Here is an 18232-nt window from a genome sequence, read left to right as displayed (position 1 = left end):
CTGCTTGGTTGTCGACACACCCCTTAAACAACCCCACCTCTTTTTTATTAAGTAGCTAGAGCTCTGTGTAAAATAAAAGATCAAGGCCCATGGCCTTTACTTGGTCCAAAACCACTTACATGGGACTGGACCCCATTTTCCTAACAATCTCCCCCTCCAGTCCCATTTGAAGGAGATTCATCACCATAGCAATTTCATTTGGAACTTACCTTGGCCAGGGAACTCATTCCGGCCAAGTTACTGCAAAGCTCAAGCTTTTTCCTGGGAAGTATCTTAGTCAACATATCTGCCACATTTTTATCAGTATGAACTTTCTTCAATAGCATCTGCTGTTCTTCAATCACTGAACGTAACCAATGATATCTAACATCAATGTGCTTTGTTTTAGCATGGTACATGGTATTCTTACTCAAATCTAAAGCACTCTGGCTATCACAAAATACCACATACTCTTTCTGATTCAACCCCAATTCAAAAAGAAAACGTTTCATCCAAACCATTTCTTTACATGCTTCAGTTGCTGCAATATACTCAGCTTCTGTAGTTGACAAAGCAACACACTTCTGTAACTTAGACTGCCAAGATACAACTCCTCCTGCAAAAGTGAACAAATACCCTGAAGTAGATTTCCTACCATCAAGATCGCCTGCCATGTCAGCATCAGTAAACCCTTCTAGAATTGGTTGTGAAACTCCATAAGTCAAACACATTTTTGAGGTACCCCTCAAATATCTAAAAATCCATTTTACTGTTTCCCAGTGAACCTTCCCTGGATTAGAAAGAAATCTGCTCACTACACCAACTGCATGAGCAATGTCAGGCCTTGTACAAACCATAAGATACATTAAAGAACCGACTGTAGAAGAATAAGGAATACTAGACATAGCTAGTTGCTCTTCCTTAGACACTGGACAAGATTTCTTACTTAGATGAAAATGGTTGGCAAGTGAACTGCTAACTGATTTAGCATGTTGCATGTTGAATCTACCAAGCACTCGTTCAACATACTTTTCCTGTGACAACCACAACTTTCCAGCTCTCCTATCTCGGATAATGTCCATACCAAGAATCTGCTTTGCTGGACCTAAATCCTTCATATCAAAGGACTTAGACAATTGTTCTTTCAACCTGCAAACCATACTAGCATCTTGTCCTACAATCAACATATCATCAACATATAATAATAGGATAATGAAGTTACCATTAGGGAATTGTTTAATATACACACAAGAATCCGCTGCTGCTCTTTTATAGCTATGACTCACCATAAAAGAATCAAACTTCTTGTACCACTGTCGCGGAGCTTGTTTCAAGCCATACAAGCTTTTGTTCAATTTGCAAACTAAGTGCTCTTTCCCTTTCACTTCAAAACCCTCAGGCTGATTCATATAAATGTCCTCCTGTAAATCACCATGCAAAAATGCAGTTTTAACATCAAGTTGCTCAAGCTCAAGATTCAAACTAGCTGCCAATCCCAGTACCACTCGAATAGAACTCATTTTTACAACTGGAGCAAAAATCTCATCAAAATCGATGCCTGGTTTCTGAGAAAAACCTTTTACTATCAATCGAGCTTTGTACCTCACTAGTTTGTCACCATCCTTTTTCAACTTGAACACCCATTTATTCTTTAATGGCCTCTTCCCTGTTGGAAGTTTAACAAGATCATAAGTACCATTCTTTCGTAATGACTTCATCTCTTCTTTCATTGCTTTTAACCAGTGCTCTCTATCCGGAGTAGCCTGCACATCTTGAAAGCTTTCTGGCTCCCCTTCACTGGTAACTAAAATAAAATCTGAACTTGAATACTTGGTAGATGGCCTGCGCTCTCTAGTAGATCTCCTGAGCTGAGACTCTACATCACTTGATGCTGAAGGTAGCTCCCCCTGCTCAACACTCTCAGGTAGAGAAGATTGCTCCTCCTGCTCAAAACTAATAGCATCTGGCTCATCACCAACTATGGCTGGCTCATTCATATCCCCAAGTTCTGTTTCTGGCTCATTTTCACCATCTGTGGCTCTTTCTTGTGAAATTCCTATCGGTGTTGAAACATCACATTCAACAGTAACTCGTGTAGTCTTCTCATTTTTCTTAAGGTCTGTTATGGTTTCTTTTTCATGAAAGACCACATCTCTGCTTCTGACTGTCTTTCTCTTTACTGGATCCCATACCCTGTAGCCAAATTCCTCATCACCATATCCTACAAACACACACTGTGTAGCTTTACTATCAAGCTTTGACCTCTGCTCTTTTGGTACATGCATGAATGCTTTACACCCAAAAACTTTCAAGTGAGAGTATGAAGCATCTTTCCCTGTCCACACTCTTTCTGGAATGTCAAAGCCCAAAGGAACTGATGGTGACCTGTTAAGTAAATAACAAGCTGTGTTGACTGCTTCACCCCAGAATGGCTTTGGTAATTTTGCCATCCTCAACATACATCTGACTTTTTCCACAATGGTGCGATTCATTCTTTCAGTTATACCATTATGCTGCGGTGTTCCAGGTTCTGTCTTCTCATGCCTGATCCCATGCTTTGAGCAATACTTTTCAAAGCCTTTAGATGTGTATTCCCCATCATTATCAGTTCGAATACACTTCAAGGGTAACCTTGTCATCCTTTCAACCATGGCATGAAATTTTTGAAAATACTGCAGTACCTGACTTTTGTATTTCAACATATACACCCAAGTCTTACGTGAAGCATCATCAATAAAAGTAACAAAATATCTGCTGCCACCTAATGACTCAACCTCAGTGGGACCACATACGTCAGAATAAATTAATTCCAATCTATTTTTTTTCTCTGAGAACTTTTACGAAAAGAAACTCTATGATGCTTATCAAACAAACAATAATCACATGAATAGAGAGACATACCTTTGGTCAAGGGAATGAGAGAGTGCCTTGCCAAAACCTGTAACCCTTTTTCACTCATGTGTGCCAGCCTCCTGTGCCACAAGTTTGTTGAAGCATCATTTTCAACGGTATTTACCTGGTTACCGTTCAATTGCATCCATGTCTTATACATTGTGCAGCATAGTTTTCCCCTTGCAACTACCATAGATCCTTTGAGAAGCTTCCACTGTCCATTCTTTTATCGGCTTTCATATCCCTCCTTATCAAGGACATTAATAGCAAGCAAGTTCATTCTCATATCTGGAATGTGTCTGACATCTCTTAAAGTTAACATGCAGCCTGTACTAGTTTGTACACCAATATCACCAATCCCAACAATCTGCGACACACTCTTGTTTCCCATCTTGGTACAACCAAAGTCTCTTGCTTTGTAAGTTGTAAAAAACTCTCTTTTAGGAACACAATGATATGCCGCTCCTGTGTCAACTATCCACTCAATGCCGGGATCACTAACATGATTACAATCAACATGTGTACAAATCAAAGTAACTGAATCACTATCTGAATTCACTGCTGCAACATTGCCATCATCTAAACTTTTGCCTTTCTCATCTTTTCGCTCTTGCTTTAAGATTCTACAGTTTCGTTTTATATGACCAGCCTTACCACAATGGAAACACTTCACTTTACCTCTAGACTTAGATCTATGTTTAGACTTACAAGTTGCAATCTTTTTAACAAGTATAACTTTATTCATACCTGTTTTTCTCTCATACAATGCTGCCAATTTTTCCCAAACAATGTAAGCATCCGATTCCTGCGCTACATGATGGAATACGCTGATATCAACCCATTTTCTGATTGTAGCCAGCGTCTTTCTACCTAGCTTCTTCCAGCTTTCATCTTTCATATCTGCTGGTTTAGCCGAATCACCCAATACTGGCTCATACAAATCTTTACAGTATAGATGATCCTCCATCATAGGCTTCCAAATTGAATAATTTGATGCTGTCAATTTTATCATGGAACCTGTATCACCCTCCATGATCTCAAACAGAATTTACTTCTATCCTGGGTTGCTTCTATATCGATGTCTCAAAATAACTCTCGCTCTGATACCACTTGTTGCGCCTGAAGCAATAATCACAACAATACAGAAGCAATAGACAACAATCAATAATCAAATGCGCAGGAAAAATAAAGCACACCAAGATTTACGTGGAAAACCCTCCAGTGTAGAGGGAAAAACCACGGGCCACCAGAAAAATCTTCACTATTAAATAATAATTATACAAAGTTCTTCTCTAGCTAAAACTAGAGCTAATCAACAACTAGAGAAACAATTGGAGAAATCTCACCAAATAAGTGACTCAACAAATACACCATGGATTTGTTCCTAGAGAGCTTCAAACCCGATCTTCACCGTTCAGAATGTATAACTCTGAATCATAAACCTCCTGACAAGGTTCCAACTTAATCGGACCACGGATTGACTTCTGTTTAACCAACTCTCCCTTCTCCTTTTTCTCTCTCTGCTTTTCCTGGCTTTTCTTCTTTCTCTGCTTGGTTGTCGACACACCCCTTAAACAACCCCACCTCTTTTTTATTAAGTAGCTAGGGCTCTGTGTAAAATAAAAGATCAAGGCCCATGGCCTTTACTTGGTCCAAAACCACTTACATGGGACTGGACCCTATTTTCCTAACACTTCTACCATACCTCCCACTCTTGAAACTTACCGCAGTTATTGGCAAACCAGAAGCAGTATAAGATATGAAGGTATCACACACCAGAAGCATATTAAATATGTAATAATGACAAGTACAAAGCAGCTGCAGCAGAGCTCATTGATAAAGATCCATAAACCTACAAACCAAAATATAATAAGACATTTATAACAGGAAATATATTATAGATCTAACATACCCGCAAAAGGTTCAATACCACAACACAGTCATAAACGATAAACCAAATATCTAATCCAAATGAGTTTCTGATGTTATTTAAAGCCAAATGGCCAACAACCAATCACTTTAATTGCTTAACCAGATTCTAAGCTTTAAAACTTAGAAACCACCACGAAGGCGAAGGACAAGATGCAGTGTAGAATCCTTCTGGATGTTATAATCTGCAAGAGTCCTCCCATCCTCAAGCTGCTTTCCAGCAAAAATCAACCTCTGTTGGTCTGGTGGGATCCCTTCCTTGTCCTGAATCTTTGCCTTCACGTTATCAATGGTGTCTGAACTTTCAACGTCCAAAGTAGTGATTGTCTTTCCAGTTAAGGTCTTCACAAAGATCTGCATGCCACCACGCAGTCGCAACACCAAATGAAGAGCTGACTCCTTTTGGATATTATAGTCAGCCAATGTCCTCCCATCTTCAAGCTGCTTGTCAGCAAAGATGAGCCTTTGCTGGTCTGGGGGGATACCCTCCTTGTCTTGGATCTTTGCCTTCACATTGTCGATGGTGTCTGAACTTTCAACCTCCAAAGTTATAGTCTTTCCAGTCAGAGTCTTCACAAAGATCTGCATACCACCACGAAGGCGGAGAACCAAATGGAGAGTTGACTCCTTCTGGATATTATAATCGGCAAGAGTCCTTCCATCTTCAAGCTGTTTTCCTGCAAACATCAATCTCTGCTGGTCTGGTGGGATACCCTCTTTGTCCTGAATTTTGGCTTTCACATTATCAATGGTATCTGAGCTCTCAACCTCCAAGGTAATTGTCTTTCCAATGAGAGTCGTAACAAATATTTGCATGCCACCTCGGAGACGAAGTACCAGGTGGAGGGTGGACTCCTTCTGAATGTTGTAATCAGATAGGGAGTGGCTATTTCAAGCTGCTTTCCAGCAAAAATAAGCATTTGCTGATCTGGTGGAATCCCTTCCTTGTCTTGGATCTTTGCCTTCACATTGTCAATGGTGTCAAACTCTCAACCTCAAGGGTAATTGTCTAGCCAGTAAGGGTTTTGACAAAGATTTGCATGCCACCTCGAAGACGACGCACGAGGTGGAGGGTAGACTCCTTCTGGATGTTATAGTCTGCCAGCGTACGACCATCTTCAAGCTGCTTTCCAGCAAAGATAAGCCTCTGCTGGTCTGGGGGGATTCCTTCCTTGTCTTGGTTCTTAGCCTTGACATTATCAATGGTATCTGAGCTCTCAACCTCCAAGGTAATTGTCTTTCCAGTGAGAGTCTTGACGAAAATTTGCGTGCCACCACGAAGACGAAGAACCAAGTGGAGGGTGGACTCCTTCTGGATGTTTTAGTCAGCTAGCGTGCGACCATCTTCAAGTTGTTTGCCAGTAAAGATAAGACTTTGCTGATCTGGTGGGATCCCTTCCTTGTCCTGGATCTTAGCCTTCACATTGTCAATGGTGTCAGAACTCTCCACCTCAAGGGTGATGGTCTTGCCAGTGAGGGTTTTCACAAAGATTTGCATCTATTAAATCAAGGGACCAACAACCAAAGGATCAACAACGGATTAGGATCTCAAAAGTTTTAAAAGATTAGCAGAAAAATCAAAGTGGTAACACAAAAATCATTACTCATGGACCAACGATAGATTAGTAGATACATAAAACACAAAAATAAAATCAGCATGACAACCAAAACAAGCCCCTTTCGAAATTAAAAATAAAAAAAAAAAGAAAATTCAAAATCATGAAAAAAAACCGAGTGTAGATCAAAAGTCATAGCGACAAATAATATAGCAATTAAAATTAAGAATTTCAAAGAACCCGTAGCGACAAGTAAAAAAAATTACATTTATACAACTGAATTTCGAAAAACAAAGACGATCTATTGAAAGCTTTCACCAATAATTAAGCTATCCTCCTTCCAGGCAACAGATTCAAGATAATACGATTAACAAACAAGATTCAATTAATTAAAAAATATAAAAGGTAATTCTTAATAAATAAAGACGATCAAAATGTTGATTGCTACGGAAAGATCAATCAAAATTCAAAGTAATTAAAATTAAAAATTGAAATCGAAACAATCATTATTAACTTGAAAGAGAATTTGGAAAAAGCCTGGAAGCGTTGAAATTAAAATTGTTCGCTGGACGAAAGACAAGGAGGCTAGGGTTTGGAGATCTCCGCCTCTTTTGTAGATGGAATTTGCCAACTTAATGACGATATTGCCCATAAGATAACCAATGAATTACTGCCACGTAAATTTCAACTCCGTGTGTACCGTTGCGCGTAGTGAGTCTTTTTTTTTTTTTTTTGTAAATAAAATAGAGGAAATAAAATGGCAAAAGCTTAAAACTATGCATTCATACGACTAAAATTAGGCAAGTTATTAAAAAAATTAATCTATTCTTAATCTTCAATTGTTATATATTTTAAAACATTACGAGCATAAATTTTGTTGAACTCAGTAATCTTAAAAAATATGACTAACTTACATAACATATGAGCAAATACTATAAATATTATATTTTTATTTTTCAGTAACTTTTAAAATTTTTTATTTACATTTCATTATTAAAAATTTCATTACATATTTTATTAATTTTTTTGAATTTCTTACTCTACCCTTAAGTTTTCAACCTCTATTTACATTATTACAAATTCTATTACATATTTTATTATTTTTTAAAATTCTTAATATACTCTTCTCAACTTATATTTATTTTTCATATAAAGGATGCCTTTGAATGAGGATGTAAAAATGGATTGCATATTTTTTAATTTAAACATTAAATCTATTAATATCATTTTTAAAAACTAATTTTAAGAAATAATTGAATTAAATTTTAAATTTTTATTTATTTAACTGAACTAAGAAAAATATGAAATACTTAACTACTCTTAAAATTACAACCATTAAGAATATTTTCAAGATGAATTTCATTTGAGTTAATACTCATATAATGTTGATTGTGCGAGTCTTAACTGATCAACACTATGAACTATTAATTAATGATTGAGTAAAAAATTCTCAATATATTTGATAAACAGATTTACATATACATAAAATTTCAGTTCAAATAAGAGTAAGTATTGATAACTGATAGTATAACATATATGTAAACATACAAAGTTTCCTTCTATATATTGTTATTTTTTTCTAATTACTTTTTGCTTCAACAAGATGAGCCACATCTTTATAAGCTTTGAGAACTTGTATGAAATTGATTAGTAGAGATGATTACATCTGTAACATTAACGCTGCAAATGCATGGAGATTACTGTGTATAAAATAAATTTAGTAGGATAAATTCAGTCTCTTTTTTGAAAACATATACATTAATTCAGAGAAAATTATTCATACAGTGTAATTAGTTATAGAGTTTTTAAACTTGACAAGTGAAATTCGATGGTTGACTATTAAGATTTTTTGTATAAAATTAGTAAATTTTTATAACAAATAAATAAACAAATAATGATATTCATTCTTATAAAGTTTAAATATTACTTTGTTGTACAGAATAATAATCTTAAAATTCATTCCTAAAATTTTTAAGGGTTAAGTATTGATTTAACCCTTATACTATATATTTTATATCAATTTAATATTTAAAAAAACTTTTAATTAGATATCTAAATTTTTATTCTATATATTTTATATCAATTTAATTTTTTTTAAAAATTTTAATTAAATACTCCAATTTTGATTCTATCATATATTTTAATATTTTAAATTAACATTATTAGTTAAATTACTACGTAATATAAATATTTAATAAAATCATGCAGGCTAACAAAATATTACATCACTATAAATAGAAAAAATTTGAAAAACAAAAATTCCAAATACAAAATATGGTTTCATAATTCAAAATTAAAAAAAAAAAAAAAGAAAGAAGGAAAAGAATAGAGAAAGGGAGATGGACGGAAAGAGGAGAGAGAAGAGAATGAGGTGACCGGGGGGGGGGGGGGGGGGTTAAAGGGATGGGAGGAGGCGTCGCCACAGTCGATTGGTCAATTCGGGTTGAAATGGGATTAATCTGCTCCAGACACGGCGAATCAGCACCAATCAGACTTATCAACCACGATATTGGCAATGCTAAAGCCTCCCCCCTTCCCTCTTTCACCGTTTTCCCAATCCCTTTCTTTTTCTTTTTTTTTTCCTTCAAATTTTAACTTTTTTATTTAACAAAAATATTTATTTTTTATGAATTTTTAGGAAATTTTTTTATTTTTTATTTGTATGTTTTTTAAAAATTTAAAAATAAAATTTTTTTATTTTGACATGATAATAAATGATATGATCTAAATCTGAAAATATCTGAATTTAAAATGATTTAAATCTAAATCATTCGAATTTAAGATAATGTGATTCCAAAATTACCTGATTCAAACCCGCCAATTGCCACCTATACCAACAGTAATTAGATTAGTAATTAGTTTGCCACCCCATTCGCTTGAATTTTAGAAGTGAATTTTTCACTAAAGCGACATTCTCCACCTCAATTATGGCACTAACTTTATTGTTTTGTCCACACATGTCATCCAATCCATTGATCAATTGCTTACATTTTCCACACTCTCGTCATTGGAGCGTGCACTCAAAATTCCTCCTCTATTGGTGATTTGTTTTCTCAACTCCGACTACAAACCCAACCGTTCGACCGCATTTTGATGGTGTGCTAAATTTCCTCACAGAAAAACACTCGGACTAAAAAAAAAAAAAAAGAAGGTAGAAAGCAGCAGAGCAGTTCTTTCTTTGATTTTCTGATGGTGATCTTTTCTTAAATCCAGTGATCATCAGCCGCTTAATCTATAGCTAGCTTGGAAGCCCGCTTGAGGTAAAGCCTATTTAGAGAAAAGTGCTTCTATTTTTTCCACCTTATCATGAACTACAATCTATAACTTCTGTCCTTAGCTTTATATATTTATTAACTTCTTTTCTTTTGAAAACTTTTTTCAATCTATATTCTACTAAATTACCTGATCAACAATGTTAATATTATTTCTGTTTTATTTCTTAATATAAAACACTTTGGTTTTTCAAACTAAAACACTTAAAAACATTTCCGTTGATTTGCTCAAACAATTGATAGTTTTGTCAGCTTAATGTTGTCTTAATTTTATGCCGCTGTTTTAGTTACTGTAGCTATTGTGTGGTTTAATCGACTGAATTCTTTTTCGTCGTGCTTCATATTTCGCAAGGGCAATTCCCCCCCAAAAGTCAGGTACTTGATGTCGAGCTTCTCACATATGCAATATCTCTTCTTCTATTTGTGTCTCTTTCTCTCTCGCACTCTCAATAATTTTACTTAATAGAATTGATCTTCAACTCAGATCATTTTGAAGAATTAATGGCTGCTGAATTTGCTACAACCGTCGCTTCTGGTGTCGTGGAAAACCTGGTGGAGCGATACGTGGTGAGGCCAGCATTAAGTAATCTTCGTTACGTGTTTTGTTTTCAAAACATTGTGGAAGAATTTAATGAACAGAAACAATTATTGTCATCGGCACAAACTCGGCTGCAAAATGATATTGAGGAGGCCAGAAGGCAAACTCTAGAAATTGAGCAGGACGTGAAGAAGTGGCTAGAAGAGGCGGATAAAGTTATAGAAGAAGTAGAAAGCCTGGAAAATGAAATACAAGAAAACAAGCCATGTCTCACTTGGTGTCCAAATTGGAACTGTCGTTACAGGCTTGGTAAGAAAATAGCAAAGAAGACGCCTGGGATTGCTAAACTTGTAGAGAGTTCAAAATTTTATCCCAATCGCATTGGCCATCGTGCTACTCTGCCCAACTTCCTCCCATCTAAGGATTTTGTGCCTTCAGAATCTTCGACATCTGTTTTGAATAAGATCTGGGAGGCGCTGAAGATTGATTCTGTGAATATGATTGGAGTGCTTGGGATGGGAGGGGTGGGTAAAACCACATTGGTCAAAGAAGTCGGAAAGAAAGCTGAAGAATTGAAGCTTTTCGATGAAGTTGTGATGACTACCGTGTCTCAAAATGTAAACATTGACAAAATTCAAGATGAAATAGCAGATCTCTTGAGTTTAGAGTTTGATAAGAAAAGCGAACAAGGAAAAGCACGACAGTTGTGGCTGAGACTGAAAAATGTGGAGAGAATTCTCATAATTCTTGATGATGTTTGGACTAGCATCAACTTGAATGATGTTGGAATTCCAATCGGTGAAGATCACATGGGTTGTAAAATCCTTTTGACAACGCGTCTTCGACAAGTATGCTCTTATATGAGTTGCCATCCGGTGATTGATCTGGAAGTTTTAGGAGAGGATGAAGCATGGGATTTGTTCCAAAAAAATGCAGATCTAAAAAATGATTCTGAAGGTATCCGCTCGCGTGATGTAGCAATGGAAGTTGCCAGGGAATGCAGGGGTTTGCCGCTTGCAATTGTAACCATAGCAAGGGCCCTAAAACATAAAACTCTTGATGCATGGATAGTAGCCCATAAACAGCTAAAAGAAAGCCAACATTCTGATAATAGCTATGAAGCCATCTATGCGCGTCTCAAGATTAGTTATGATTGTTTAGCGGGAGAAAAGATCCAAACATGTTTCCTACTGTGTTCGCTTTTTCCCGAAGATTATGATATCAGTATTGAAGATTTGACCAGATTTGGCGTCGGGCAAGGATTGTTCCATGATGCTAGTTCAATTGACGATGCAAGGACGGAGATGCGTGCCAAGCTAGAAGACCTTAAAAACTCAGGTTTGTTGTTGGATAGTCGTAAAGATAAATGTGTGAAAATGCATGACGTGGTTCGTGATTTTGCTCACCGGATAACATCTAGAGGAGACAAAGTATTCATGGTAAATGCAGGCCTTGGATGGAAGGAATGGCCTAGGAGAGAAAGTTTTGAATGTTTCACAGCAATCTCCTTGATGAACAACAAAATAGAGAGGATTCCCGATGGACTGGAATGCCCAAAGCTTGAAACCCTGTTTGTGGGTGGAGATGGTTCAACCAAAGTTTCAGGTGCATTTTTCGAAGGAATGAAAGCCCTCAAAGTCTTAACCCTTGAAAGTGTTCTGTTGTCACTTGAAGGACTTCAAGGCTTGACAAATCTTCGAACTCTGCGCTTGGAAAAGTGCAAACTCGAGAATGTTTCATCATTGGCGAAATTGAAGAAACTTGAGATTCTAGACCTTCGCAGTTCTCATATCTACGAGTTACCAATTGAGCTAAGGGAATTGAGTGGCCTAAGATTGCTGGATCTATCAACATGCGGAATGCTTCAGAGGATTCCCATCAACTTGCTCCCAAGGTACGTATGTATTGTTCAAATGTTTGTTTTCCATTTCTTCAGAGGAAAATTTTGGTATACCTTTCTGATGAAACCAACATAAGCATTCCTTGATCGTTTCATCCTTTCATTTGTAATTTAATGTAGTTCCTATATTGATCTGATTGCTTTGATATTTTTGTGTTTTTCTAGATTGTTGTCCCTGGAAGAGCTATACATTGATTATCCTAGCTTTGAACAATGGACAACCGATGAAAAAAGTGGAGAGGGAAGCAATGCAAGCCTTTCAGAGCTAAATCTGTTGCCCCATTTAAAGGCACTTACCTTGTGCGTTCGTTCTAAATGCCTTTCAAAATATTTCGTGTTCCCAAACATGGAGAGGTACGCGATAATGGTAAATAAATGGCAACATGATCACTATCCCACCTCTAAAACCTTGAAAATAAAGGAATCCCCACTGGACGCATTTAAAAAGTTGCTTCTCAATGTGGAAGATCTTTCCTTGGATAGCATAACAGGTTATAAAAATCTTGTTCCAGACTTGGATCGACGAGGCCTCCAGAAATTGTCTTTTCTTGAACTTCAAGATTGCAAGGATATTGAATGTCTGATCGATACTACTCAGCACCAATCGCCAACCTCTGCATTCTCTAATTTGGAGAAATTGACCATGACTAAAATGGTTTCTTTGAAGCAGTTATGCAATGGTCTGCCTCCGAAAGAGTTCCTGCAAAAATTAAAAGAGTTGACAATAAGAAATTGTATGGACATGATCTCTGCAGATCCAGGGGTACGAAATCTAAGAAAGGTAACAATTAAAGATTGTCGTCAGATGCAAGTAGTATTTGAAATGGATAAGCTTCTTCATTTCAAGCGAGAACATGATCAGCCACAATTGCTCTCAATGTTAACGTACTTGGAATTAGAGTTCTTACCAGAATTATGGTGCATATGGAAAGGACAGACTCATCATGTAAGTCTCCAAAGTCTAAAGGTTGTAAGAGTACAACATTGTGACAAATTGACATCTTTATTCTCGCCTTCCCTTGCTCAAGGTTTGATTCAGCTTGAAGAACTTGAGATACTCCATTGCCCTGAATTGAAGCGAATCATCGCTGACTACGAAGAAGATGGTGAAGAAATATCACCTAACTCCTTTTTGCGTCCTTTGTGCTTGCCAAATTTGACAACTGTTAGGATAATTGATTGTTCTAGATTGGAACATGTCTTCCCGATGTCAATGGCTGAAGGTCTTCCACAGTTGAAAAGCCTTTGCATAATTGATTCCTCTCAATTAGAACAAATTTTCAGCACCGCAAAAGAGAAGGATGAAAAGGATATTTTGCTCTTACAGTTGCAATCATTAGTGCTTCAAAATTTAATGAATTTGAAGACTTTCTGTCCGGAAAATTGTTTTGTCAAATTGCCTTCTTTGGTAGAGTTGAAAATGTACAGATGTCCCCAACTGACTCATTTTACTGCTCAACTGCCAGCTAGGACTTTGGCTCAAATAAAGGTACTTCCCTCTCTCTTCGCCGATAATTTTATGCATCTTAATTATTAGGAAGAGATCTAGAATTCTAGTATAGTACTTTACTCTTAGAAAAAAAAAGTAGGATTATGTATTTATGTTAAACATTCACAATACAATCAAATAAGAGCATGTTTTGACAGGAGCTACGCCTCTTTAAGGTTGGGAATAATAGCCAATTGTACACCAGAGTAGGACCCCAGTTGAGACAGAGGTCATCATCAGATTCAGAATATTTGACAATTGGGAATTGTCAAGAGATATTTCAGCTTCAAGGTGGTTACCTCCTTCTCAGTCTAGAAACACTACACTTGGAGGACTTATCTGAGTTACAGGTTATATGGAAAGGTCCAACTCAAGTAGAAACTCTTCAAAATCTCACACAACTGATGTTGATTGACTGCAAGAGCTTGAGATACGTCTTCCCACCAATGCTTGCCCAACATTTGTCACATTTGAGCTTCCTATGTGTAAAGGGGTGTGAGGCATTAGAGCAGATAATTGATCGGGACCAAAGTTCAACATCCTCATCTGATGCTCAACTTCAACCTACAATAAGCTTCCCTAGTTTAAGAAAAATATGGATCATAGGTTGCAACAAATTGAAATGTCTGTTCCCAATCAGTGTTGCTCATTGTCTTCTTAATCTCGAAGAGTTCAAAGTAGAAGGAGCTTCCAAATTAGAGCAAATATTCGGACATGAAGATGAAACAGACCTCAAAGATGAGAAAGAGTTGGTTCTTCCTCAACTGAAACGATTATTCCTTAAAAGTCTACCTAGCCTCACAAGGTTCATCCCAGAGTGTTATCATTTTGTGTTCCCAACATTGGAATATTTGGAAGTAAAAGAATGTTCCAAGACAACTACAAGTTTTCTTGTTCATTCAGATTCAGCATGTTCTATGCATGCCCAAAAGGTATCCAATGAGCGCTCTTTTTTTTGTTTTTCTTTATTGCTGATAATAATATATAGCCAAAGCATAGTCACACACATCAGAAGTTTTATCATTTTTATCATAGATATAGAATTATCAGACAGGTTTCAAAACAAAATTCTGCAGTATTAGCCCTATTAAAGGTTTATAAGATTGGGTTATTTCTGTGTTCACAGGAGTTTTGCCTCTTTAATGTGAGACATAAGAACCAGCAGCGTGACACCATTGTCCCTGAATTGAGACAAAAGTCACCAAATTTGGATATTTTGGCTGCTAAATATCATGAGAGGGTATTTCAGACTGAAGGTGGATATAATCTTTCAAGTTTAAGGGTATTGCGATTGGAAACTCTACCTGAATTATGCATTATATGGAAGGATCCTGTCCAAAATGTAACCCTTCAGAATCTTATTACATTGAAAGTGATTCATTGCAAGAGCCTGAGACATGTTTTTTCACCAACGATTGCTGAGAGTTTGTTGCACTTGAAATATCTAAAGATATGGGGATGCGAAGCATTGGAACAAATCGTTGCCGCGGATCAAATTTCATCGTCACAAGTTCATGTCCAAGTATGTTTCCCCAATTTGACCAGGTTGCAAATTGGAAAGTGCAAAAACTTGAAACGCCTATTCCCTGCTAGTTATGTTGGTTATCTTTCAAAACTCAGATATCTCATAGTTGAAGAGGCCTTGGAATTGGAGCATTTGTTTGAACATGAAGATAGAGCGAGCACCGGAGATGGGAAAAGGGTGTTCATCCCTCAATTAGAAGCTTTATTCCTTGGGAAATTGCCAAGCCTCTTGAGCTGCATCCCCGAGGGTTATCATTTTATATTCCAATCTTTGCGGTCTTTGACGATAGAAGAATGTCCCAAGATAACTACTGCTTTTACAGTTGATTCAAATCTTTTTATTCACGCCAAAACACAGGTATCACTCAACACTATTTCCCCTATGTTCAAAAAAATTAAATTATTTTCACGTCTTTAGGCAATTTTTCATAGAGATTAGTAGCATATCTCATATATAGTGACTTTTTAATTAATTGGTTGGAAAGACATCCCAAGTTGTTGAGAAAGATACGGTCAAAACTGCAACTGCAATTCAAGGAATAGAGGATGGAGCAAACAGGTCTACCGGCAAAGACACATATTGGTATCGTTGGTATCTACCAAACGTGCTACCTCCACACATGGAAGAACCAGGAGAAAATATCTGACAACAAAGTACAAAAATCTTGCCTTCGTATCATAAGGTAGGTCTTATTTATTTCTTCTTTTATTTGTTGATCAGATTTTTGAATTGTTAAGTTGGATTTTTTTGGATAGTTAAGTTGAAGTCCACTACTTCTTTTGGCATTTTTACAGTTGCTAGTGCTTGGGAGGAGATTAGGCACAAACAGTACTCAGTCATTGCTTGGATGGCAATTTTTGGCTGATTAGCTACTCTACCGAGAACTAGCTCCTGGAACAATTCTTCAACCTCTGCTACAAAATTGTTAATTATGTAGTTTTGCTCCAGTATGCAGAGAGATCATAAATGTTCTCCTGTCCTTTTTCTCATAAGGTGAAGTCTTTTATTTTGGGATTGTCTCAGACAAACAGAGCAGTTGGTAACGAAATGCTGAATTTGAATAGGCAACTGCTAATCTCAAGGCGAATTCTATGGCTGCCGTTGTCCTAAAGCTTGCCTGATCAGTTCGTCTCTATAAATAATTTTATATATATGGAAAGAAAGGACTAATGTTCTGCACTTTTCAATTATTTTCTGTTGTTCCGGAACTTTGGTTTCGCTGCTCCTTCGTGGTGGCAAGCATGTTTTGTATCAAGACTCCTGATTTCTTTGGATGAATAACGTTAGATTTTATCCAAAAAAAAGAAAGGTCGAAGACAGCCAGTAATTAGTTTTTATTTTTTTATTTTGCTCACATGGCAGGTTTCCTATATACGGTGTCCTTGACTATTTGAATGAGAAAATTGTGCTTTTTCGATATGGTATTTTTGTTTTACCCCATTTGTCACCGTCTTAAAACAAAAACAAAATTGGTTTTGTATTGATGAGTTTGTTCATCAATGATTTGCGGTGTCAAATATTTTTTCTTGTTTTAATTTGTTATTTATGATTAAATGATTTCTGTTCCACAATTTATAAATAAATTTCATTATTACTCCTTATCTTTGCTTTTTCAGCTACGAAAAATTGGCACTAAACTAATCATAAGTCAATATATCATTAGTTTGAAAGAAATTTATCGTATGTGATGCTTTGACGAACATACACATACACACTTAATATATTTTATTTAAATTCTAATGTTATGTTAATAACTAATAAATTTTATTTAAATTCTAATGTTATGTTAATAACTAATAAATTTTATTTAAATTCTAATGTTATATTAATAGATTGATGGATTTGAAATAAATTTAAAGATAAAATTTACAATTTATTTTTTAAGCCATAAATAAAAATATGCTAGATATGATATTGAAAAGATATATAACAGATTAACTATGCAATTTACTCTACCAACTCCGTATCTATGAAGGTTCAACAATATCAATTTTTGAACCATAATAAGAAGAAAACTGATTGAACGTTTTCCTAGAAAGTACCGGTTATAAGAGGCCTTGAGAAAAACAAAAGTAACCAAATACTAGGAATTATTGTGTAAAATCGATATTATTCTGTACGTAGCAGTTGTTAACTTGTTTTCGAACTCTAAAATAATTCTTCAACTTGTTTTTTTTTTTTTTTTTTTTTCAATCTGAAATTTTAGGACTTTAAAAATGAAAAATAATTCTAAAATTTCAAGAAAACTATTTCTGGATCTATGCTTCTTTTTTTTTTTTTTTTTTTTTTTTACTTTTTACTATAGGTAAAAAACGGATGTTTTACATTTGATATTATGAAAAATCATTGCATGATAGCTTCATTGTCTGTATATAAATTGTACCATCAAATTTTTTTTTTCGTATCTAATCATTTAGTTCAAAAATAAAAAAATAAAAAAATCTTTTCCCATATAAGTAACCGAATTAACAAACATTAATTCATTAATTTTTCTTATAATTATGCAAATGAATCTTAACATATCCGTGTTTTCTTTTCATACTTTCAATCATTACAAATCAACAATTTATAATTATGCACGTTGGGTCCGTTTTTCAACAACTGATCCAGAAAAATAATTGAAGCTGGTGGATAGTGGTATTTATCATTAATTAAATAGGCTATTAATGGAGCAAGCACGTTGGGTCCGTTTTTCAACAACTGATCCAGAAAAATAATTGAAGCTGGTGGCTGGTGGTATCTATCATTAATTAAATAGGCTATTAATGGAGCAAGCATGTTGGGTTCATTTTTCAACGACCGATCGAGAAAAATAATTGAACCTGGTGGATGGTGGGGGTATCTATCCGCTATTGAATAGGCTCTTAATGGAGCGAGCTTGTTGGGTCCATTTTTCATGGTTTTTTTTTTTTTTTTCTCAAACAAGAGTAATTTAAAATTTTTATTTCTTAATAAATATAATTCTAAACTTAATTCCCTTAACGGCTGGGTTAAACCAACAAATACCGCATCAACACTTCATTCATCTTTTATACCTCGCTTTATTTTAACACAAGAAAACCAAAATATTTGAATTAAAGAACTGCTGTTTATATTCTCAAGAGAAAACCTCACCTCTTACCAACATTGTTTGAGATTGATTAAACCAATAA

At 35.7% G+C, this 18232-nt stretch overlaps 2 protein-coding genes and 1 pseudogene across 4 annotated transcripts; 1 reads left to right on the top strand and 2 right to left on the bottom strand.

The window, feature by feature from the left end:
• Nucleotides 1-4727: 4727 nt before the first annotated feature.
• On the bottom strand, nucleotides 4728-6310 carry LOC149520233 (polyubiquitin 11-like). The gene has a single exon (XM_089754439.1). The coding sequence runs from the start codon at nucleotides 5614-5616 to the stop codon at nucleotides 4924-4926; it is 693 nt and encodes a 230-aa protein (XP_089610565.1). The 5' UTR covers nucleotides 5617-6310; the 3' UTR covers nucleotides 4728-4923.
• Nucleotides 5810-6298, bottom strand: LOC149520234 (polyubiquitin 11-like; annotated as a pseudogene).
• A 3144-nt stretch (nucleotides 6311-9454) lies between the features above and the next one.
• Nucleotides 9455-16497, top strand: LOC149520232 (disease resistance protein At4g27190-like). Of its 3 annotated transcripts, none has more exons than XM_089754350.1 (8): nucleotides 9455-9616; nucleotides 9981-10003; nucleotides 10113-12060; nucleotides 12232-13555; nucleotides 13714-14487; nucleotides 14682-15437; nucleotides 15565-15762; nucleotides 15875-16497. In XM_089754350.1, exons 3-7 carry the CDS (start codon nucleotides 10130-10132, stop codon nucleotides 15724-15726), a joined length of 4947 nt encoding a protein of 1648 aa, XP_089610476.1. In that variant the 5' UTR covers nucleotides 9455-9616; nucleotides 9981-10003; nucleotides 10113-10129; the 3' UTR covers nucleotides 15727-15762; nucleotides 15875-16497. The 3 variants fall into 3 exon arrangements, with proteins under 3 accessions (XP_089610476.1, XP_089610500.1, XP_089610523.1); XM_089754374.1 differs by having other exon boundaries at nucleotides 9916-10003; XM_089754397.1 differs by lacking the exon at nucleotides 9981-10003 and having other exon boundaries at nucleotides 10095-12060.
• The last annotated feature ends 1735 nt before the right edge of the window (nucleotides 16498-18232 follow it).

This window comes from Durio zibethinus, chromosome 1, assembly GCF_047325235.1.
Source record: "Durio zibethinus cultivar Kanyao isolate XHJ-2024 chromosome 1, ASM4732523v1, whole genome shotgun sequence".
Taxonomy (NCBI): domain Eukaryota; kingdom Viridiplantae; phylum Streptophyta; class Magnoliopsida; order Malvales; family Malvaceae; genus Durio; species Durio zibethinus.
This window is presented reverse-complemented; position numbering and strand designations above follow the sequence as displayed.

What these genes read in the sequence shown, in the direction of transcription:
- LOC149520233 (XM_089754439.1), bottom strand. Translation starts at nt 5,616, where the DNA reads ATGCAAATATTTGTTACGACTCTCATTGGAAAGACAATTACCTTGGAG.
- LOC149520232 (XM_089754397.1), top strand. Translation starts at nt 10,130, where the DNA reads ATGGCTGCTGAATTTGCTACAACCGTCGCTTCTGGTGTCGTGGAAAAC. An exon ending in GGACTTTGGCTCAAATAAAG is followed by an intron (nt 13,556 to 13,713) that starts GTACTTCCCTCT and finishes ATGTTTTGACAG; the next exon opens with GAGCTACGCCTCTTTAAGGT. An exon ending in GTTCTATGCATGCCCAAAAG is followed by an intron (nt 14,488 to 14,681) that starts GTATCCAATGAG and finishes CTGTGTTCACAG; the next exon opens with GAGTTTTGCCTCTTTAATGT.